This window comes from Trachemys scripta, chromosome 11 (assembly GCF_013100865.1).
Source record: "Trachemys scripta elegans isolate TJP31775 chromosome 11, CAS_Tse_1.0, whole genome shotgun sequence".
Classification (NCBI taxonomy): domain Eukaryota; kingdom Metazoa; phylum Chordata; order Testudines; family Emydidae; genus Trachemys; species Trachemys scripta.
The window spans coordinates 60,103,257-60,127,287 of NC_048308.1; the positions used below are offsets into that span (position 1 = coordinate 60,103,257).

Here is a 24,031-nt window from a genome sequence, read left to right on the forward strand (position 1 = left end):
AGGGGACATCAGTGGCTTTGCCAATTATCCTGAGCAGCCTCTGCCAATACGAGTCTGCAATGCCAGGGTACTCCTCCTGCCAATCCATCAGGAAATCTGTCAAGTACCTTTGGTGGGACAGAAAATGCCACTGAAATGTCCACCCGTACCTTGCCAGTTTCTTGATACAAGAGTGAAAGCACAAGCAAGAGAAGTTCATCAAACAGCGCCTTCTCCATGTTACTGGCTTCGGTAGCTGGGATTGCACAGACCAAAATGACTGCTTGGCAAGCTGCATTGGTGGGCTGTTCAAACGTCCTGTAATGTGCAGGGCAGGCAGTAAAGTTTTCCCACAATGAACCACAGGCCATAGAACGCCAACCAATAATTTCAGCATCAAGCCCATAACTCCTGCTTGAGCAAAGGATATATTTTCCAATGACATCCAAGCTTGATTTAAAGACTTCAAGTGATGGAGAATCTACCATGTCCCTAAATAAATATATTCCAGGGGTTACTTATCCTCATTTTTTTTAAAATTGCACTTTATTACTGCTCTAGTTGGACCTAGCAGAGATGGAGACTCAGACACAGAGGAGCTTATGGAAGCAGAGTTAGCTGCTGTGGAAATTGTTGTTGTTCTGGCTGCAAACCTGAAACTAACACCAAAGTAAGGCTTTGCACAGGGTGGGAGGAGTGCTCAAACATTTAAAGGGACAGGACATCACAACTTCTAGATTGAATATTAACATTTATAGACAGGGTGAGACTCAAAAGGGTGCTGTGTTGACCTAATTCTATTCCCAGTAAAGTAAATGATAAAACTCCCATTGACTTCAGGGGGAGCAGTTAGGCCATCTATGAGCACTTTTAAAAATCCCATCCAAAATGTCTAGTTGTTATACAGCAGAGTTCATTTTCTAACCAGTATTTTAGTAAACTGAAGACTGGCTAATAATCACTTGCACTGGGTTTTGATATGGCCATGAATCCCCCACAATATTGATGCCACACCGGGAGTAGGAATCCGATTTACAATCCAACTGTTAATTTTTCTAAAGACATTTCTGTTGGTTGATGCTGGTGTGAAGCTTTTCTTTTCTTACCATGGGTATATTCAAACTGTTCTGCTGAACAACATGGGTGCAGATTCAAATCTGCATTCTAGGGGTTATTTCCAACTTGTGTTCTGGAAAAGGCAGAAGATTTTTGCTTGTATTAGTAGTAAATTAAATAATATTATAGTAATCTAAAGAAGGACTTGGAAAATTGCTATTTGTATTTTTTGTGTGTGTGTTCTTTTGCAGGGACGATAGGAGCTGGACTATCTTGCTCGTGTTCATAAGGCGCCAATACAAACAGCTTAATTATTGTAACAATATTTAAAGAGAAATTAATAAGTGACTACACATATTAGTGAGGTTCTCTGGCATGGCTCTTGAGAACATGAAAAGAGAATAACATACACTGCACTTAATGGTCTACATTGTGTATATATTACTGACCCATGTGTAAGGCCAAATTCTTCCCTGGTGTAAACTGGCACAGTTTCTTTGACTTAACTGGAACCATGCCAATTGACACCAGCAGAAAATTTGGATCATTAAATTGATGCCCACACGGCAGAATTAAAATCTCTTAACACTTGCAAACTGTCTCATTGAATAATGCACATGAGACCTGTATCCCAGCAAAATCTGATGGACACTCACACACTGTGCACAATGATAAAAACCTTTCTCTTGCTTTGGTCCAGTTTAGCGTTGGAAATGAAGGGTTGGGACTAGAAGGAAAGAAGTAGTAATGTTTATTCAAGTTGTCTGGTTTTAATATGAAAACGCTTATCTCCATTAGGCTCCAGCTTTGGTGTTAACACACCTACCTACCTCTTCTCCCTGTGAAGGGCTTTGATGGATTCATGAACTTTTAATAATTCTGCCTTAACAGAGGCTATTGCCTATGGAAGAAAGAGAGAAGATTCTGTTTTGAATTTTACTAGTGTGCTGCTTGTAATCATATTTGCTGTGTAAACCTTGCTATAAGCAGTAATATCACATTTAGGATATGTCTACATTATAGTTTTTGCCTTGAGTTAATTGACTGCCATTAACTTGAGGTATTAGCACATTTCTAACACTCTGGATATTTCTCTGTGGGTCATACTTTCCCACTGTGCCTGGAAGCAGATCCTCAGGAACTCCTAAGCATCTTAATTTAGAACATGTCCGGTACAAGTTCTGGTACATCCTATATCTACTTTCTAACAAAACAGGACTCTAGGACTTTCAATCTGTGTCTTTTAAAGCAACACTGAAAAACCTGCATGATGTCCGTGTAGAACACGAAAGGAGGATAAAGCTCCTCAGAAAGAATTCTCAGCCCATGGAGAAACTAAACAAGTCAACAGCCAGCATGCAAAACCCCAGGTTACCTCACCAGATGGAAAATGAACACAGTGCAGGAACTGGGGGGGATAGTTCAGTGGTTTGAGCATTGGCCTCCTAAACCCAGGGTTGTGAGTTCAATCTTTGAGGGGGCCACTTAGGGATCTGGGGCAAAATCAGTACTTGGTCCTCCTAGTGAAGGCAGGGGCTGGACTCAATGACCTTTCAGGGTCCCTTTCCAGTTCCATGAGATAGGTATATCTCCATATATAACCCAAAGGTGGCAGTCCTATCTACCTCTCTTCTGAAATGAGTGCATGCCTGGCAATGAGGTGAAGTGCTCTTGACTTGAACAGCTGCAGATGCTCACAGCTGATACATGCTGGCTGACACTGTCTCATGTTCTCCATGGAAGTACAGCTCCTGAAGAGAGGTCTTTAGAGGTAGAGCACAGATGTGATGCTAAAATGGATGAGCTGATATAGGGGGACTGATTCTCAGTCACTCCATTCTGAAGCTGAGGGAGGGGAGGCAAAATTGGCCTTGAGACACCTTTTGTGCTCCCCATAGTTTAGGGCTATGCAGGGGCTGCCTAACTTACACTCTGCTTCCCATGGCCCCTGGAAAATAAAGAAATACTGTTGTCAGTGCATTCACCTACACCCTCCACTCACTCCCTGCATGCCCCTAACATGGGTGCTGGGCAGGGGCAGGGAGCAGGGTTGGTTTAGAGCCTTTATGCCAATTTTACATTGGCTGGAGAGAATCACTACTCCGGGCATATCTTCAGGGGGACCATTTCTGCTGCCTTTATGCTGTCACAATGGCAGAGAATGGCCCGAGCCTAACTGAGAATCAGGCCTGTGATGTCTTTCCTTGAACTATTGCTTTCAGAAGGGAGGGGTGACGGTATTTTGATCACAAGCTCAGCTCGGGCCTCTAATGTGCTACTGTAATGCAAATAAAAAATAACAACAGAACAAATAACCCTGCAGTGCAAATAATTGAGTGCACTGCCACAGTCAGGCAGTGAGGTCTGGATTCACCAAGGGACATAGGAGTTGTGGTGCTCAGTGTTACAATGCCTTACTTTTAGGCGCATAAGAAATCACAGGAACAACACTGTGATCCACAGATCGTGAGTTGGGGGCTAGGCTCCCTTCGCAGTGATTGGAGCTAGACTGTGATTCACAAAGCCAGCAACTAAGTGAGGAGCTGCCTAAGCTAGCCAATGGGAGATGCTGACCAGGGGGGTATGTGCTAGCACCTATCTCTGCTAGTGATTCTCAGCTGTGAACCCTTTTCTGGAGTTAGGGGCCCAAAGTTGTTTTTGCGAATTGCTGGGGAGAGCAGCGTACTCCGCTGGGATGTCAGAGATCCCTAGTTCAACTGCCCCCTCCACCTGATGAAGACAAGGGACTTGACTGGGAATCTGCTACCTTCCAGGTGAGCACCCTAATCATTGGGCAATAGGAAATTCTGACATGGGGCTCCCTCAATCTCAGCTGTTCTACTGTGTATAAATAAAAAGTAATTGGAGCAGGGGGACTGGACCCTGGACTCCCACATCCCAGGTGATGGCCCTAACCACTCAGCTAAAAGTTATGTAGGGCCTTTATAAGCTGGAAAGAAGCACTGCCTTGGGACATCCCTGTTGTAAAGGTGCAGGAGGCTAGAGCCCAGGTTCATGGAGCTTGGGACACCTGAAATTCCCACATCACCACTACGCTACAAGTTATGAGGGAGCAGATCCTCCTCCTCCTTCTCACCCCAGCCATTTTGTGTGAGCTTGCCTGTGGGACCCAATCTGGAAGGTGTGCTCTGAGTATGCTGAGTGGATAGGGCTCTGCAGGTGAGTTAAGCAGAGCAATGTCTATATTCACCTGGTTCTTGAAGATAAGTGTTCAGGTCCCTAGTGTGGTGCAGCAGTGCACATGCCCAGAGGAAGAAACTTAGGTACCTAAGGAAATTTTACTCTTGAAAAGTTTAGTGCTAAATAAGTGTAGGTGCCTACCAGGGTCAGTGGGGGTCTTGTGAATTGCAGTGGTGACTAAAAGCTGGGATGTAGGTACCTAAATCTGGGCTTTAGGCATATAACTCCCTTTATGAATCTGGGCCTAGTCACTATGATTGGGTGTATACATCCCAGACTTGTTAACCAGGAGTCAATGGAGTCTGAGCCCAATTAAGCCTCTGGGTGTCAGGCATAACTGATGATCATACCCAGCTGGGAGGAGCTGGGCCTTCATAAAGGAAGGACTAAGGAGCATTGAGCAATAGGAAGGCAGATAGAAGACCCAAGTGAGAGACAGTTAGAAAGCTTATCTGAACTAAAGGCAAAGAGAAGCTAGGGCCTAAGGTGCATTTGGACTGAAGTTTGAGGGGATACAGCTGACGAGGCTACAGAGAACAAGTGGATCCTGTGGGAGACCCTGAGTCAGAGTCCGCAAGAAGCAGGGAGAGGTTGGAGGAGCTGAATAGGGCCTGGAGAGTAGATCACTGCAGAAGCCCTAACATAATGGTTGTAGTTAGTAGGAAGAGGTCCAGAGATGTAGCAGCAAGGAGTCTCACAGAGCAGACTACTGCTGCTTGTTACATGATGCCTGCTCTGGAATCTAGTGGGGTGGGAGGACCTGGGTTTCCTTACCAGCCACTGGAAAGGTGGCATGAAGCCCCCTGAGAGGAGAATAAGGATGATTGGAAGCCCTGAGAGAAGGAGTGTGAAGACCTTTTGTAAGGACATTGGGACCGTTATTTGTTAGACTCTCTGACTCAAAGAGGGGAGGGGGGACTAAAATGTAATGGGGCCGGAGGGCTGAGTTGCAAGACAAGACAAATCATTGCAGGGCTAGAGAAACTGTTGACAGCGTTAAGCAAAAAAGACCTGCTATCCCCAGCTCTGCCATCAGGGGACCTGCCAATGGTGAGTCAACTCTTCTGCAGTCACCAATACTGAAATGTGGCCAAGTTCTTTAAGGGATGACTCTACAAAGTTTCCAGGTTCTTGATTTGTTTCCCTCTACTTTCTCCTGCCCTCTTCCATCCCTCCAACATCAGACATTAACAGGGTTGAAGTTAACCAAGGGAACATCTTAGGATCAGTATTTAATAGGCCGTCTGAAAGCTGATCGAGAATTGGTCAGGGTCTCTCTGCACCGCTTCAATATTCATCCTGATTTGTTCAGTGTGGCTATATCTTGGTTTTGCTCACCTGTGCTGATGTCTTGTCTTGTGCTGGTGCCCTGTTGTCATTCTCAATCTGCTGTACTGGAGACCCCTTTTCAGCTAAGTGCTTGGATAACGCTGGGGCCAGTCTGTATGCTGGGGAGGATAGGTAACGATGGGCAGGCTGTGTGGAGGTGCTGAGCTCTATAGAGGGCCTGTACACCAGGAAAGAAAGCAAAAATAGAGAGAGGATGAAATGAGAAGCTCAACAGGAGAACACTTAGGTTCCTTTCCCTGGAATCTAGAATCATCATAAATAAAACTTTTGTTTTCAACAGAGTAATAACTGTCATGCCTGAGTAAGAATTATGGGTTAGTTATGACCGCTGTTAGCTAGCACTATATTTGGCTGGAAAAATGGATAACGTATAGTGGATGTCCTTTTGTTTATTGAATGGAGACCATAAAGTCCCTAGCACAGAATTCTAGTTCCCTTTCATTTAGCAACAGTACAGCTGCTCTCTCTTTTCAACTTCCCCTGTTTCTTAGCCACTGGCAGTAGAGGGCCAACTAGACTAGGCAATTCAATTAAGGAAAGTTTTAGAAAGCCAGAAATCCTGCGGTCCAATCTGTGCTAGGCTGAAGTACCAAATGAGCCTTTTAATGACACCTGGAAAAGCAACTCGAAATTCTGCTCTCACTGACAGCACATCCTGATGCAAGCAAAAACCCATCAAGTTATCAAATGACCTTGTGGACTCAGAGAAAGATTACAGTAAAGTTCATGTAAAGAAGGGAGCTTTTGTTGCTAACTGAAAGTAAGGAAATATCAGTCATGAAAGAATTAATGGGCAACTTGCATTCAATCACATTCCAGGCTAAGGCACAAACACTCAAGTAACATCTCAGTGATCAAATAGCTTGTTGACACTGTTTATATTCCATCAAACTATTCATACTGTAGCTGTGGTTCTTGATTAGTCTGAATGTATTTAAAATTGGTTTCTAATAGCAATAACGCCACCCAGTGTTTTTGCACTGTAACGTTTAGTAAATATATTTTCCATTTCTTTCCTGTTGGGAAGGATGAAATTCACCCCTGTTCAAAAGGGTGAATGCCATCACTTAATTCTACTTCAGCCCTGTTTGGCAGATATTTAAGTCTACAAACTGAACAGACCAATTAGGCAAGACAAATACTCAGAACTTGTGCCAAGGACCAGCACCTGGTTAAGAGACCTCTTCAGTCTCATTCATGTCCTCCATAGACAAAGTGCAAAAATGGATCAAATGAAGGACAAGCATAACAAGATGCCAAAACAACTCCCAGACATAGAGTATTGCCGTGAACTCTGAGGTGCTTAAGAGGAGCCTTTTCTCACACCTGGATGACATAAAGGGCCATGGATCATTCAGGAATGGAGGTAACAGATTTAAGTCAGTTACCTGAGTCTAAAGGGCACAGAGCAGTCCCATTGACATCAGTGAGGTTATCCACAGTGGGAGGCACTGTCTGGTAGTAAGTATTGTGAAGCTGGGCCCAAGATTAGGAGTGACAAAACATGGCACAAAGAGCTGACGTTAAGAAGAGAAAACAAAATAAATGTGTGCTTGTTTGTGAATGGGGCTCATAATTCTAATTCCATCTTTGTTGTTCTATTTAGATAGTTACTAGTATGGCCCCCAGCACCATAATATTCAAACCCCTGTAGAAGGTTGGTGTAAGAAGTCACATGCCTTCAAATTCATTGTTCACCTACTCTGCTGCCAAGCAACCTAAAGAGTTGATGGACTACAACACCCATGACGCCCCCTAAAGGAGCGTATGTGTTATAGAATAACTGACTCATCCAAAGCTGCTTGCTTATTTGTATTATGGTAATACCTAGTGAATCCACCTGAGATCAGGACCCTATTGTGTTAGGTCTGTACAAATACCTAGAAAAACATGGCACCTGTCCTAAAGCATTTACATTCTAAATAGACAAAGGAAGCATCGTTGTCCCCACCTTCAGATGGGAAACTGAGGTTCAGAGAAAGTAAATGACTTGCCCAAGGTGTCACATCAGTAGCAGAGCTGGGAACTAAACCCAGAGCTTCTGAATCCCAACCCAAGGCCATAACCACAAGACCAACCTTCCTTTCTACTTGTCAGCAAGGCTGAGTTCTGCAGTTACTGTACAGGACCAAAGCCTGATAGTGTTTTACAATTTCTTTTATGGAAGTGTGTTAGATTTGACAAAATGCTTTGTTGATAGTTCTCTGCGTGCGAGCCATTGCGACCACCTTCACATTCTCTAGGGTGAGAGGAGCAGGAATCTGCAAAACATTCTGCCATAATATGAAGTCATGGCATGAAAAAGGTTATTTCACTGACCCCATAGACTGTAATGGCTCCTTTGTGGGCACAGTATCAATATATCTTGATCTGCAAATACTTATTCAGATGACTGATATTTTTAAAAAAGCCTGGAAAGAAACTGATTTTACTGTACAGTTTCAACCCTTCCATTTTGTAATTTTAATTTCAGTTTTATGAACTGATCACTGACCACATTTCATCTGTCAAATCAAAGTCATTTACTGTATGGGCACAGTCAAGTAGATAATGTTCAAAATTGTTTCTATATTAGCACTGTTAGATGCAGGTGATGAATGTGCTGCAGCTTGGAAGTATCTGGTCCCTTCAAATTCACCACTCCAGTGGTATAAATACACTGGGACTGACACTCACAGTGCTTGCTCATGTTCCGGGAAGTCCCCTCCCTCCATCATTTCCAGTGTCTGCCTTCTCCGAGCCTCCTTTCTTCTGCAGCGCTCTTGAAGCAGGTTGTTTCTGACAGTGCGAAAAAAGATCTTTGCATTCTCCTTTGCTGACATCTGCTGGAATGACATGCAACAGAGAAAGGAGTGGATTTAAAACAAGCACTGCTCTGAAGCAGCAAGCAGTCAGTCAACACAATCCCAGATAAAGCTGAGTGATGCTATCTTCTCTCCTCCACCCACAAGAAAGCAAATGTTACTCCAGACTTTTGTGGATGCTGGCTAACTTTAGTTGCTCTTCCCTAGTTGATGCTCATTATGCACCTAGTGCATCCACATGGGGAATTGTGAAAGAGGAAACAGGAAAAAATAATGTAACCACTGTACCTTCTACTCATTTCTTACACTGATGATAAACTACCACAAGGTGTCACTGTGGTAAAGAAAAACACCATTGAAATTATAAACATTATCTTTCTATACGCCCCACGCCAATGTAAAGCAGGGGTTCTCAACCTTTTTCTTTCTGAGTCCCTCCCCCGCAACATGCTATAAAAACTCCATGGCCCACCTGTGCCACAACAACTTGTTTTCTGCATAGAAAAGCCTGGGCCTGTATTAGGGGATAGCAAGCAGGGCAATTCATAGATTCTAGGACTGGAAGGGACCTCGAGAGGTCATCGAGTCCAGTCCCCTGCCCGCATGGCAGGACCAAATACCATCTAGACCATCCCTGATAGACATTTATCTAACCTACTCTTAAATATCTCAAGAGATGGAGATTCCACAACCTCCCTAGGCAATTTATTCCAGTGTTTAACCACCCTGACAGTTAGGAACTTTTTCCTAATGTCCAACCTAGACCTCCCTTGCTGCAGTTTAAACCCATTGCTTCTGGTTCTATCCTTAGAGGCTAAGGTGAACAAGTTTTCTCCCTCCTCCTTTTGACACCCTTTTAAATACCTGAAAACTGCTATCATGTCCCCTCTCATCTTCTCTTTTCCAAACTAAATAAACCCAATTCTTTCAGCCTTCCTTCATAGGTCATGTTCTCAAGACCTTTAATCATTCTTGTTGCTCTTCTCTGGACCCTTTCCAATTTCTCCACATCCTTTTTAAAATGCGGTGCCCAGAACTGGACACAGTACTCCAGCTGAGGCCTAACCAGAGCAGAGTAGAGCGGAAGAATGACTTCTCATGTCTTGCTCACAACACACCTGTTAATACAATCCCAGAATCATGTTTGCTTTTTTTGCAACAGCATCACACTGTTGACTCATATTTAGCTTGTGGTCCACTATAACCCCTAGATCCCTTTCTGCCGTACTCCTTCCTAGACGGTCTCTTCCCATTCTATATGTGTGAAACTGATTTTTCCTTCCTAAGTGGAGCACTTTGCATTTGTCTTTGTTAAACTTCATCCTGTTTACCTCAGCCCATTTCTCCAATTTGTCCAGATCATTTTGAATTATGACCCTGTCCTCCAAAGCAGTTGCAATCCCTCCCAGTTTGGTATCATCCGCAAACTTAATAAGCGTACTTTCTATGCCAATATCTAAGTCGTTGATGAAGATATTGAACAGCGCCAGTCCCAAAACAGACCCCTGCGGTACCCCACTCGTTATGCCTTTCCAGCAGGATTGGGAACCATTAATAACAACTCTCTGAGTACGGTTATCCAGCCAGTTATGCACCCACCTTATAGTAGCCCCATCTAAATTGTATTTGCCTAGTTTATCGATAAGAATATCATGCGAGACTGTATCAAATGCCTTACTAAAGTCTAGGTATACCACATCCACAGCTTCACCCTTATCCACAAGGCTCGTTATCCTATCAAAGAAAGCTATCAGATTGGTTTGACATGATTTGTTCTTCACAAATCCATGCTGGCTGTTCCCTATCACCTTACCACCTTCCAAGTGTTTGCAGATGATTTCCTTAATTACTTGCTCCATTATCTTCCCTGGTACAGAAGTTAAACTAACTGGTCTGTAGTTTCCTGGGTTGTTTTTATTTCCCTTTTTATAGATGGGCACTATATTTGCCCTTTTCCAGTCTTCTGGAATCTCTCCCGTCTCCCATGATTTTCCAAAGATAATAGCTAGAGGCTCAGATACCTCCTCTATTAGCTCCTTGAGTATTCTAGGATGCATTTCATCAGGCCCTGGTGACTTGCAGGCATCTAACTTTTCTAAGTGATTTTTAACTTGTTCTTTTTTTATTTTATCTGCTAAACCTACCTCCTTCCCATTAGCATTCACTATGTTAGGCATTCCTTCAGACTTCTCGGTGAAGACCGAAACAAAGAAGTCATTAAGCATCTCCGCCATTTCCAAGTTTCCTGTTACTGTTTCTCCCTCTTCACTGAGCAGTGGGCCTACCCTGTCTTTGGTCTTCCTCTTGCTTCTAATGTATTGATAAAAAGTCTTCTTGTTTCCCTTTATTCCCGTAGCTAGTTTGAGCTCATTTTGTGCCTTTGCCTTTCTAATCTTGCCCCTGCATTCCTGTGTTGTTTGCCTATATTCATCCTTTGTAATCTGTCCCAGTTTCCATTTTTTATGACTCCTTTTTATTTTTTAGATCATGCAAGATCTCATGGTTAAGCCAAGGTGGTCTTTTGCCTGGGGCCTCATGCCCCAGGCCCCCCTGCAAAGCTAAATTGCTCAGGCTGCGCCTTCAGCCCCAAGTGGCAGGGCTCAGAGACCCGGGCTTCAGCCCCATGCAGTGGGGCTTCAGCTTTCTGCCCTGAGCCCCAGTGAGTCTAACAGTGGCCCTGCTTGGCGGACCACCTGAAACCTGCTCATGGCCCCCCAGGGGGCCCTGGACCTCCTGTAACTGAGGGTTGATCTCCTTGGTGTCTGTGCCTCCACACTGCTAGGTGAAGCCATGATAAAAAAGGAATTCTCCTTTCAAGCACACTGCCCCTGGGGCCTCCTCGCAAAGCTTGGTAAACCAACTAGAAGAAGCTTTACCGAGGATTTCACACAGCTTTACACTGAATTAGCTCCTGAATGGACACAGGGTGGGGTGGAAGGGAGGGGGAATGATGCATGTCTCCTCCGGCCATATGCCAAGCTCCCTTCCTTCCTACCACCTCCCCAGCCAGTCTGCACACACGCAACTCTGGTGCCATGGAGGGCCCCTTCCACAGATCCAAAAATGGGATGGCAGATGTCTGGGGATGGTGACCTGACATACCACACACAAAGGAGGGGGCAGGATTTACTCCTCACTGTCCCATGTGACTAGAATGTGTCTTTATCTCAAAGCAGAGTGAAAATTCTAAACTTAAAACCCCACTTTCTTCTTTTGCTCACCTAACATTGCTTGGCAACGGGTGCAGATCTATTTTATGGGGGTGATCTCTCTCTCTCACACACACACACACACACACACACACACACACACACACACACACACACACACACACGTGCTCGTGCGCTCTCTCTCTCTAATCATCATAGCCAAGAGCCTACCTATCCACACCAATAGGCCAAGCAAGCACACGAGTCAGTAAAATGGGATGGTACCTTCACACAGTACTCCATCACAGGGTGTGACCTCTTGTGTGGTTTGCTCTGACGCTCAGTGAAGAAGCAGACTTGGCAAAGATCAAAATTCAGGCACTTCAGACAGCGATACCTATCAGGGAAAACAGAAAGGATAAGATTAACCTCCAAGGACTGGCAACTTCATACAAGTGAATTGGGATTTTGGAAATCAGCACCCATTAATGTTTGATGATATAGACAGAGGTGGGCAGGCAACAGTTTTCCTGGTCCATGAAAATTTGAGATATTGAAAATCTTTCTGTCCTAAATAAGGATGAATAGTCAAAATCTTGAATTTTCACAAACTGAAAATTTAAAAAATATTTTGGTTTGGGTCAAGTGAAACATTTCATTTTGATAATTCTGAAATGTTTTGTTTTTTTTTATTTGTGACTTTTTTTTTAATTTTTGGTTGTTGTTTTTTTTTTTTTGACCCTTTTAGACTAAATTTACTGAAACTTTGAAACAAAAAAGTTGTTTTGACTCAAAACTGAAACTTTCTGGTTTTAAAATGTCAGTTTTCTTTTCCAAAAATGTTTTGAAGTTGGACACTTTGTTGAAACCAACCCTGGTCATCAAATTTGGCATTTTTCATTGAAAAATTGGTTAATCAAAAAACCTAGCTTTTCTGATGACGCTATCAATGTAGTAATGATTTCCCCCAGCTAGGGGACAGCCAAGGAGTTCATCATCAAAATGAGTAATTGTTCAGCTGACAATGTTCTAATACTTAGAACAGCTTTATTTTTATAGCTAATAACTGATGCATCAAATTTCGTATAGTGGAGCAATAGTTGCCAATGATGCCATTTTTGGTACTGTTGCTGTATCCTCGTATTTCACATGCTTCAGTTTATCACTATATTCAGTTCATTGTGGGCTGTAACATCCCAGCATGCTGAATTCTGGGGCATCAGAGCAAAGTGGGACCTATGACATTGAAAAAACTTAAAAGTCAATAATGCAAGTTAAGATTGCCACAAAAGTGTAATAGTAAAACTCCCTGTCCTGGGTTCATCACTGTCATCTCGCCTAGTCCTGCCTTCTCTCAGACATCCTCCCTTCACCCTTCCCACAGCACCTGTCCAAGAGGTGGGGAAAGATAAGCTGCAGTTAACTCCTGGTTTGCTGGAGACCAGGCAATAGAGCAGGGTAAAGCTTTTCAGCTGAAACTTTTTTTCAATTAAAAACGCAGACTTGAGTCAACTGAAACTTTTTGAGATTAGGGTCCAATTGTTTCATTAAAAAAATCAGAATCTGAAACACTTATTTCAAGATTTTTGAAATGTTATGACTTTTCAATTCAAAAAGCCTTTGTTTCAAATTTTACAGCAATTTTATTTTAAAAAAGGTGAACCCCCCCCCCCCCCCCCCCAAAAAAAAAAAAAAAAAAAAAACTAAAGGAAATGTTTCATTTAACCCAAAGTGTAAAAGTTTAATTTTTTTGTTTTGGTTTGCTGAAAATTGTTTTTGAATGGAGTCAACTCAAAACAGTTTTCCCCACCATGATTTAGTTCAGCCACTGAACTGAAAAAGCAGTTATTCACACAGTTTAACAAGACAGTGCCCTGAGCCCTGTTCCACTATTATTAAACCAGGTGTGAGATACCGAACTCAAAACTAGCGGCCTTGATTACAGCTAGACGAGGATGGAGAACTGAGTGCTCCCTGTGTAGCCCTCACTGGACTTCGAATACTTGTACAGCTCTTGAGAATAGAGGAGCTTTGTAAAATAGATCTAGGCAAACACTGCCGGAGGATATTCAAAACCAGATCATGATCTAGTTTCATGAAAACATTTATATTAATATTAAGCTTTTGATATTTGCTTTTTATTTTGGGCCCTAGCTACCTGGTAGCATTCCTATAATACTCTGAGGTATTTTTTTAGTTGCATTGATGTAAAGCAGAGGTTCTCAAACTTCATGGCACTGCAACCCCCTTCTGACAACAAAAATTACTACACGACCCCAGGAGGAGGGACTGAAACTTGAGCCCTGCCACCCAGGGCTGAATCCTTCAGGCTTTGGCTTGGGCCCAGAGCCCCAGCAAGTGTAAGCAGTCCTGACCCACAGTTTGAGAACCGCTGATGTAACGGATATTGTAGCTAACCAACTGGAGAAGGCAAAACAAGATTTAATAACAAAAAGACACCATGGCTACAATGTATGCAGTGTAGTTGTAGCAGGGTCAGTCCCAGGATATTACAGAGACCACGTGGGTGAGGTAACTGTTGTATGCAGTGTTCTGAGGGTTACAGATGGTGAGACCTCTGGGGATAATGATTTGTTTCTTGCATGTGCTCAGGAAGTAGATGTTGTTGTTAAGTTTTGCTACAAGGCAGCATTGCATAATGGCCAGGGTAGTGGTGCTCTCAGGCACGTCACTTTCCCTCTCTGTGCCTCTATTTCCCCATCTGTCTTGTCCAATTATACTGTAAGCTCTTTGAGGCTGCAATTTTCTCTCACTATGTCCATGTAAAATGCCTAGCACAATGGGGCACTGATCTGTACACACTACAAATAATACTTTATAATAAGTATGCTGTACCTTAGTCCAGTGATGGGGAAATTCTTACAGATGCTACATCTAACGTGATGCATAACCATTTCAGTGGCTGATAATCTATAACAGGTAGGGAGCCATAGGAGAAGGCCAGGTTCAGATTGTAGCCAAGATAGGAATTTCTCTTCACCGATTGCTGAGTTCAGAACCTGGAAAAGAATATCAATCTCAGGTTCAATCACTTACTTAAATAGAACTATTGCCTCTGTCACACCTCATAATATAAGCCCTGATCCTAGATCAGGATATGCTAGCACAGACTCCTCCACACATGTAGAAGACCACTGGCTTCAAAGGGTCTCCACATGAGTGCAGGGGTCCATGCTAGTACCTTACTGAGTATTCTTCTTTATTGGTGTCAGATGTTTACCATGTGGAACTGGGAAGCAAGCTTGTCCCTTAAAATGAGGTAACTTTAATTGCTGTAATGTGATACACTGGCAATTTCAATCAGTCAGCAACATTCATGGTCACTTCCCAAGGTCATGTGAATTCTACTCACCCCATGGAAGCAGCTTCGAATAGCAATTTCCACACAAGAAGGAGCACAGCTTTCCCCCACAATGGCTGGGATCTACATCAGGAAGACAGACCGCTGTTCAGAACCACCATGATAAGACAGCTATCACCACCAGGCTATACCGATGTAGTGACAGCACAGATGGTGAAGTGTCAAAGGAAAAGCCATTTACTTCTTATGGTGGGGAAAAAACTGTTTAAATTTAGACACATGACACCAGTGTAATTCCAAACCTGACTATGTGTCAGAATGATGTCTCTGGCCCAGTAATTAGATATGAATCAACAGATTGTGCTGTCGGGCTAAAGCACTGAACCCAGTAGTGGGACAGACTTTTTTTTCCCCCAGCATAGACTTATTCCATGTTTTCCTAAACACAGTGAAGTGAGAAAACTCCCACCTTAACCTCCATGCCTCATAGCGTCTCCTGGCTGAGAGCTTCTTGAAGGCCATTCTCAGAGCCATGCCAATGAGTAATGCCTGTCTGCTGCTGCTGTTTATTATTTGTATTATCATAGCCCCATAGGAGCCCCAGTCATGGACCAAGACCCCATTATGCTAGGCCCTGGACAAACACAACAAAAAGAAGGTCCCCTAAACATAAGAATGACCATACTGGCACAGGACACCATTCCTGTCCATCCTGGCTAATAGCTATTGATGGACCTATTCTCCATGAACTTATCTAGTTCATGTTTGAACCCTGTTATAGTCTTGGCCTTCACAATATCCTCTGGCAAGGAGTTCCATAGGTTGACTGTGCATTGTGTGGGGAAAAAAATACTTCCTTTTGTTTGTTTTAAACCTGCTGCCTATTAATTTCATTGGGTGACCCCTAGTTCTTGTGTTATGAGAAGGAGTAAATAACACTTCCTTATTTACTTTCTCCACACCAGTCATGATTTTATAGACCTCTATCATACCCTGCCCCCCATTAGTCGTCTCTTTTTCAAAGTGAAAAGTCCCAGTCTTATTAATCTCTCCTCATATGGCAGCTGTTCCATTCCCCTAATCATTTTTGTTGCCCTTTTCTGAACATTTTTCAATTCCACTATATCTTTTTTGAGATGGGACAACCACATCAGTATGCAGAATTCAAGATGTGGGCGTACCATGGATTTATATAGAGGCAATATGATATTTTCTGCCTTATTATCTATCCCTTTCTTACTGATTCCCAACAATGTTTGCTTTTTTGACTGCTGCTGCACATTGAGTGGATGTTCTCAGAGATCTTTCTTGAGTGGTAGCAGCCAATGTAGAACCCATCATTTTATATGTATAGTTGGGATTATGTTTTCCAATGTGCATTACTTTGCATTTATCAACATTGAATTTCATCTGCCATTTTGTTGCCCAGTCACCCAGTTTTGAGAGATTCTTTTGTAGCTCTTCGCAGTTGGCCTGGGACTCAACTATCTTCAGCAATTTTGTATCATCTGCAAATTTTGCCACCTCATTATTTACCTCTTTTTCCAGATCATTTATGAATATACTGAATAGGACTGGGCCCAGTACAGAGCCGTGGGGGACACCACTATTTACCTCTCTCCGTTTTGAAAACTGACCATTTATTCCTACCCTTTGTTTCCTATCTTTTAACCAGTTACTGATCCACGAGAGGACCTTCCCTCTTATCCCATGACAGCGTACTTTGCTTCAGAGCCTTTAGTGAGGGACCTTGTCAAAGGCTTTCTGAAAATCTAAATACACTATATCCCCAACAAATCTCTTCCCCAACAAATTATGTTAATCTATGTGTTTGACAATTTTGTTCTTTACTATAGTTTCAACCAGTTTGCCCGGTACTGAAGTCGGTTAGTAGTTCTGCAATTTCACATTTGCGTTCCTTCAGAACTCTTGGGTGAATACCATCTGGTCCTGGTGACTTATTACTGTTTAGTTTATCAATTTGTCCCAAAACCTCCTCCTCCCTTCCACCAAGGAGCTTACAATCTAAGTAGCTATGGCCTGGACCCAGCAAGCAGCTGGAGCCCCTTTTGACAACAACAGGATTCTGCATAGGTGCAATTCCATGCTCTTGGAACTACTTACAGGATCTGGCTACCATAAAGTTAGCCAAAACTCAAGCTGCAGAGGCACTGATATCAATGGGAATTTTGACTGAGTGAAGACAACAGGATTTGACACGGAAGCCCTGGTCCAACAACTGGTCTGCATGGCAGATCCCTGTGCTTACATGGAGCCCCAATGACTTCAGTTTTGTAAAGGGACTGCTCAGTTCAACAAAACAAACTCTCTACTCACAGTGCTGCAGGCTGGGAACTTGCTGCTTTATTCACCTGTAGCACAACAGAGTGAGGGAAAGCCTCCCACCTTACAAAAGAGGAAGTAAGGGAAGGGTGGAGCAAGGCTCCATCCCATAATATTTGGGGTAACCTAGTTAGCCCCTTTACAACCACTTTACTACACTTAGCCATTCCATGTGTAGAGTAGCAGTGATATCACCTGATGTAAGTCTGTCAGCAGACTCCTCACGGCACTCCGAGTGATCAGGGTCCCCCTCCCATTGGGGTCAGCATAGAGTTGAAACAAAGCTGCAAAGGACCAGAGAAGACAGCTTTACAATCCTGGCAGAGCCTGAAGATTCTCAATGTAACTTCTTTCCAACCAGAGCTGCCATGGCAACACTTGGATGTCTCATCAATACACCACTACCAAGAAAGCAATTACCACTATCATATTGTCTGTGACTTGTTCTGAGATGCTTACACAAAGGGTGGTTGGATATTACTCTTCTTCATCAACCTTTTTCCTACAATAAAGCCACAGATTTTGGTCCCATGTACTTACATTTGTGCACACTTGGACCCTGTTTTCTTTTTATGTAGAAATAAAATAGATTGGAGATTTGGTCAACACTCAGTACATAGTACCTTAAGTAGTGTGTACAGGTCTGTTTTTCCCACCTTTGTATTTAGTAAGCAGACTGTCTCCTGAGAGAGCAATTAGGGCAGCTGTGGCCGATCTGGCTTTGATAAAACCTGTTCCAGTCCTAGAAAAAGATTAAAAAATAAAGCTAGGAATGTGAAAGCTAAAGCTACTCGTGCAAAAACCATTGTTATATTGGAAGACAACCTCATATAAAAGGACCTGGATTCTTATGTACATGCTTTGATATACCATATTATTTATATCAAAAATGTGCCACTGTGCCAGGCTCTGTACAAACACAAAACAAAAAGATTACAATCTAAGTAGATTTTAGCATTGGATTTTACACTGTGATATCACAAACTGTAACAAGATTATGTCCCATCTGAAACCCTGTGTTAAAATGTGATTCTGTTCTGAAAGGTACCCTATAAAATGGCATTTTTTTTACTCAATAGACCTGCTTCATGTCACTGAACTCCCTCCCTAAGTTTTTACTATCTCTGACTCCTGTGGAGCCAGTACAGCTGTGGGAGAGAAAGCTGGGTTCTACTATGTTTTATGTATCATCAAAAGAATTAACTTGGTCCCCAGCCCAGTAGTGGGCTCTGTGTGGGCAGATCCCAGTGACTGAGCAGATCCTCACTGACTTCATTGGGACGCTTGATAGGTTTACGGATAGGCAGGATCAGGGCATAAGCTCTAACTGTTGGAGTGCAGGCCAGAAAGGACCCAGCTTAACTTTCAGCTCAACTGCAGTTTGCAAGGTGGACAGTTAATATATATTTTTTTTAAACCTGAAAACAGGGAAGAGCAAGCTCCTACTGTCCACAGAAAAGCCTTTGTGATGTTCTCAGCAGGCATACAAATAAACTAACACATGGCTACACAAGAGGGACATACCAGAACCTTTTAGGAAAAAATGTTTTAGCTTCAGATAGTGGAAAAAACTATAGATGGAAGTAAAACAATCACTGGAAGAAAACAAAATGACATGTGAAGCTTTTCCTACAGTGAAAGTCACTGGCAAAATCAGATATCTAGCAAGAGGACAATGATGCCCGGCCTTGGGAAGTCAGAAAATGGCTTGAAAAAAGGGACCAAGTCAGTCCTGTAATGGAGATTCTTCTATTCAATTTCCTTTGGGTTGTACGTACTTAGAGTATGAAGCTTAGAAAATACTCCTGATATTTCTCGTTTTGTTCCAAAATACTCTAGTTTATATTTAACCTTCAAGTGATTTCTGTAAACTGTTCATCAGATGGAATTGCAAACAGAAGATCAACTTATTCATTACGGGAAAGTCAAGGGAGATAGTAAAAGTACAATGAATCACTTAAGTTCTGCTTTGGAGGGCTTAAGTGGTACATAGGTTTTGTTCTTGCTCTTTGTGCGGGGTAAGTTCCATCCGTTGTGAATAAATTAAACAATGAATTTAACTGTTTTCTTCCTGATTGATTCTGCTTATGAATGGATGACAAACTTTTTAAACTGGAGAATGATGGATAGTAACGCAGGTGCTAGCAAAGGGTGAAACTGAACGACTGAGTAGGTTCAAATGAATTTTGGCAAAACTGTCTGATAAGCCTTGTGTTCACTAGTGAAATTTTGCAAAAATTTCCCACCATGATTAAAACTAGTTCATCTTTGTGGCTTCCTTGTTAGTAAAAACCCAGCTGTCAGCACCACCCTTTCACTGCCTAATGAGCCGCTGCTGTCAGCACGCACTCTCTCTGCTTGTCTCCCTAGTTTGGGCATTTCTTTTCAGTTCAGTGAAGGGGTTTATCCTCTGCATTGTTCAACAGCAAATCAGGTTCATACACCTTTCCAATTCATCATCTCTTGGTTTCTCAGGTCAGAGCCACACAGAGCATTCACAGTTCATGCCGTGTAACCTAGCACTATATTTTTTTCAGGGCATGGGAAGCCACCATAGATTCAACCCTTGTTGTACATAATTACTGTTCTTTTGTAGCATGAGTGAGGTTGTTCACACAACAACAAAGTTTCTCCAAGTCTTGTTCTTACCAACAAAACCCACTTGTATATTTCCCATTTTTGTTGTTGTTTGTGAACTTAGTGCTCATTATATTTGATAACTGGGATTGGTGGGTGAAGCTCACCAGATCTGGAGACTGAATTACTCTATCAGACTGAATAGCTGTAGAATGGGATGCCATCATGCAAGCTTCCCTGCACTGCTCTGCCAACATGCCTCAACCCTCACCTGGAAGCACTGCTTCTAAGGTTGAAGAGGTCATTCACCTTCCCCGCACTTTCAGTCCCTAGCCCCTTGGCTGAGATTGCCATCAAGGGGGTTGATTCAAAATGGCATAAATTTTGCAAAAGCAGCATAGTTCGTGAGATTTCCACCAAGTTGGCCTGAAAGCTCATGAGAACAAGTCTGCAAGATTTTGGTGCTATCTAACCTGAACCTTAGCCCTGATTTGAGCTTTGACCTGAACCTCAAACTTTAGCCTAAACTTAATCCATATCTGAAGATGAACCCCTCTGACTATGTGTAATTTAAATAACACACGCCTTCTGAGCGGGGGGGGGGGGGCAATTACTGAAATGGCATGTAAAAGCAGGAGGGGATGGAAATGGGTGTTACTATAGTGATGATGAAGTCACTGGTGCACTTGCTCTCACCTGTCATACATGGCAGTTAGCAGGTTCTGGGTGAGCTCAGGGGCTTGTGGATCTACCTGGCCTGGTTTATCTAATCTGGCATTCTGGAATAGTGCCTTCAGCAACTGTGATAGCTGCTGTGTTGTCAGGGAGCTCTGCTTCTCCCTCTGACACTGGTGGCTTGGCAGGATGTGCTGAATCAGGGAGACATCAGTCAAACCCACTGTGGGAAAACAATGGGAGAAATGAATCAATCCCTATATCTTTATCGTAAATGGAAGCAGAACATTTCTTAATTGAAAATACATAACTAAGACCTGTCTGGAAAGCAAAGACTCTTACAATACTTGGTATAAAACTGAATGGGGAAATACCCTGCAAGGGCTCTTGTGCTGGGTTTTCATATTCAGCTAATATTCTGAGAGTCCAAAGAAGGAAAAGATCAATTGAGGTTTCATGGACCTGGTTTTTAAATGGTGATACAGGAAAAGTGCAGGATGCAATTAATCATCCAAACTGCACATGTAACTTTTGTATGTGGGATGCAACACCCCTGGGCAGAGGGATAACACGAAGCCTATGCACCACTTACAACCTCAAAATAAGGCTTAAGTGGGACTTCAGGCTTCCTTGCCCTTCACTGTAGGTTTCCGTACAATGTCCGCTAGAATAAAAGAGCATGGGAAATGGTTTGGCCAAGAACACCGGGGTAACTGCCCTATTATAAAAAAGTGCCATGGAATAGTTAATGTCCACAGAGTGCAGACAGAACTCTGATCTTTTTAAGATCACATCCAAAAGACCATAAGCCAAAGTAAACAGCATAGAACTAACTGTATCCAAGTAGAGGAAAAAGTGCATGAAGTGACTGGAAAGGGAGAAGAGATGAACAAAACCAACGTGAACAGCAGGAGTATATCCTTGGCGTTCACTCAACAACTGAGACCGTTAATATGAGCATGCCTTGCACATACATCGATCAGAGAATAGATTCCAAAATGGGAACATCCACTGAACCAACTGGACATATGATCTGAAAATCATCTAGAAAGTCATATTTTGTCAATGATTTTGTGACAACTCTGACATATCAGAAAATATTTTTTTCATGGATTACAAGGCCCAAAGGGACCCCTGTGATGGTCTAGTCTGTCCCCTATAATGATATTTATGGGATATTTTACTTTACTAAATCTAAGCCTTAATTTGGTTTTGATTATTATTTATTACAGTAGATGCAATGGGCTCGAGCTGAGATCAGGGCCCCATAGTGCCAGATATAGTACATGCATACAGTGAGACAGTCCTTGCCGCTAAGAGTTCACACTCTAGATGGATAAGGGATGGGAGGAAAAAAAAGTATTAAAACCCCTTCTTAGGAAAAGGCAACTAAGGCACAGAGAGATTAAGGGTGGGATTTTGAAAACACCTAAGTGATTTATTTCAGAGTAGCAGCCGTGTTAGTCTGTATCCGCAAAAAGAACAGGAGTACTTGTGGCACCTTAGGCTTGGTCTACACTACCCCCCCCAATTCAAACTAAGGTACGCAACTTCAGCTACGTGAATAACGTAGCTGAAGTCGAAGTACCTTAGTTCGAACTTACCTTGGTCCACACGTGGCAGGCAGGCTCCCCCGTCGACTCCGCGGTACTCCTCTCGCCGAGCTGGAGTACCGCAGTCGACGGCAAGCACTTCCGGGTTCGACTTATCGCGTCCAGACTAGACGCGATAAGTCGAACCCAGAACTTCGATTTCCAGCCGTCGAACTAGCTGGTAAGTGTAGCCAAGGCCTTAGAGACTAACAAATTTATTAGAGCATAAGTTTTCGTGGACTACAGCCCACTTCTTCGGATGCATATAGAATGGAACATATATTGAGGAGATATATATACAAACATACAGAGAGCATAAACAGGTGGGAGTTGTTTTACCAACTCTGAGAGGCCAATTAATTAAGAGGAAAAAAAACTTTTGAAGTGATAATCAAGCTAGCCCAGTACAGACAGTTTGATAAGAAGTGTGAGCATACTTACAAGGGGAGATAGAATCAATGTTTGTAATGGTTCAGCCATTCCCAGTCCTTATTCAAACCGGAGTTGATTGTGTCTAGTTTGCATATCAATTCCAGCTCAGCAGTCTCTCGTTGGAGTCTGTTTTTGAAGTTTTTCTGTTGTAATATAGCCACCCGCAGGTCTGTCACTGAATGACCAGACAGGTTAAAGTGTTCTCCCACTGGTTTTTGAGTATTTTGATTCCTGATGTCAGATTTGTGTCCATTAATTCTTTTGCGTAGAGACTGTCCGGTTTGGCCAATGTACATGGCAGAGGGGCATTGCTGGCACATGATGGCATATATCACATTGGTAGATGTGCAGGTGAACGAGCCCCTGATGGTATGGCTGATGTGATTAGGTCCTATGATGATGTCACTTGAATAGATATGTGGACAGAGCTGGCATCGGGGTTTGTTACAAGGATAGGTTCCTGGGTTAGTGGTTTTGTTCAGTGATGTGTGGTTGCTGGTGAGTATTTGCTTTAGGTTGGGGGGTTGTCTGTAAGCGAGGACAGGTCTGTTTCCCAAGATCTGTGAGAGTAAAGGATCATCATTCAGGATAGGTTATAGATCTCTGATGATGCGCTGGAGAGGTTTTAGTTGGGGGCTGAAGGTGACAGCTAGTGGTGTTCTGTTATTTTCTTTGTTGGGCCTGTCTTGTAGGAGGTGACTTCTGGGTACTCGTCTGGCTCTGTCAATCTGTTTTTTCACTTCAGCAGGTGGGTATTGTAGTTTTAAGAATGCTTGATAGAGATCTTGTAGGTGCTTGTCTCTATCCGAGGGATTGGAGCAAATGCGGTTATATCTTAGAGCTTGGCTGTAGACAATGGATCGTGTGGTGTGTCTTGAATGGAAGCTGGAGGCATGTAAGTAAGTGTAGCGGTCAGTAGGTTTCCGGTATAGGGTGGTATTTATGTGACCATCGCTTATTAGCACAGTAGTGTCCAGGAAATGGACCGCTTGTGTGGATTGATCTAGGCTGAGGTTGATGGTGGGATGGAAATTATTGAAATCATGGTGAAATTCCTCAAGGGCTTCTTTTCCATGGGTCCAGATGATGAAGATGTCATCAATGTAGCGCAAGTAGAGTAGGGGCGTTAGGGGACGAGAGCTAAGGAAGCGTTGTTCTAAGTCAGCCATAAGAATATTGGCATATTGTGGGGCCATGCGGGTACCCATAGCAGTGCCGCTGACTTGAAGGTATATATTGTCCCCAAATAGCCCAGTACAGACAATACAGTATATCTTGATTATCACTTCAAAAGTTTTTTTTCTCTTAATTAATTGGCCTCTCAGAGTTGGTAAGACAACTCCCACCTGTTTATGCTCTCTGTATGTGTGTGTATATATATCTCCTCAATATATGTTCCATTCTATATGCATCCGAAGAAGTGGGCTGTAGTCCACAAAAGCTTATGCTCTAATAAATTTGTTAGTCTCTAAGGTGCCACAAGTACTCCTGTTCTTTAAGTGATTTAGGAACAGAGGGTCTATCGACTTTCAAATTACTTAAGTATTTTGA

At 42.9% G+C, this 24,031-nt stretch overlaps 1 protein-coding gene across 4 annotated transcripts in view; it reads right to left on the reverse strand.

Annotated features, from left to right (window-relative positions):
* Window positions 1–24,031, reverse strand: part of DYTN (dystrotelin) — a 60,464-nt gene that overhangs the window by 21,482 nt on the left and 14,951 nt on the right. For all 4 annotated transcript variants that reach the window (XM_034786041.1, XM_034786042.1, XM_034786039.1 and 1 more), the window contains exons 4-12: window positions 20,478–20,679; window positions 17,861–17,946; window positions 17,400–17,488; window positions 14,913–14,984; window positions 14,396–14,559; window positions 11,825–11,936; window positions 8,263–8,411; window positions 5,575–5,743; window positions 1,866–1,936 (exon numbers count right to left, since the gene is read on the reverse strand). In XM_034786041.1, coding sequence (XP_034641932.1) covers window positions 1,866–1,936; window positions 5,575–5,743; window positions 8,263–8,411; window positions 11,825–11,936; window positions 14,396–14,559; window positions 14,913–14,984; window positions 17,400–17,488; window positions 17,861–17,946; window positions 20,478–20,679 — 1,114 coding nt within the window. The remainder of the gene's footprint in view (window positions 1–1,865; window positions 1,937–5,574; window positions 5,744–8,262; window positions 8,412–11,824; window positions 11,937–14,395; window positions 14,560–14,912; window positions 14,985–17,399; window positions 17,489–17,860; window positions 17,947–20,477; window positions 20,680–24,031) is intronic.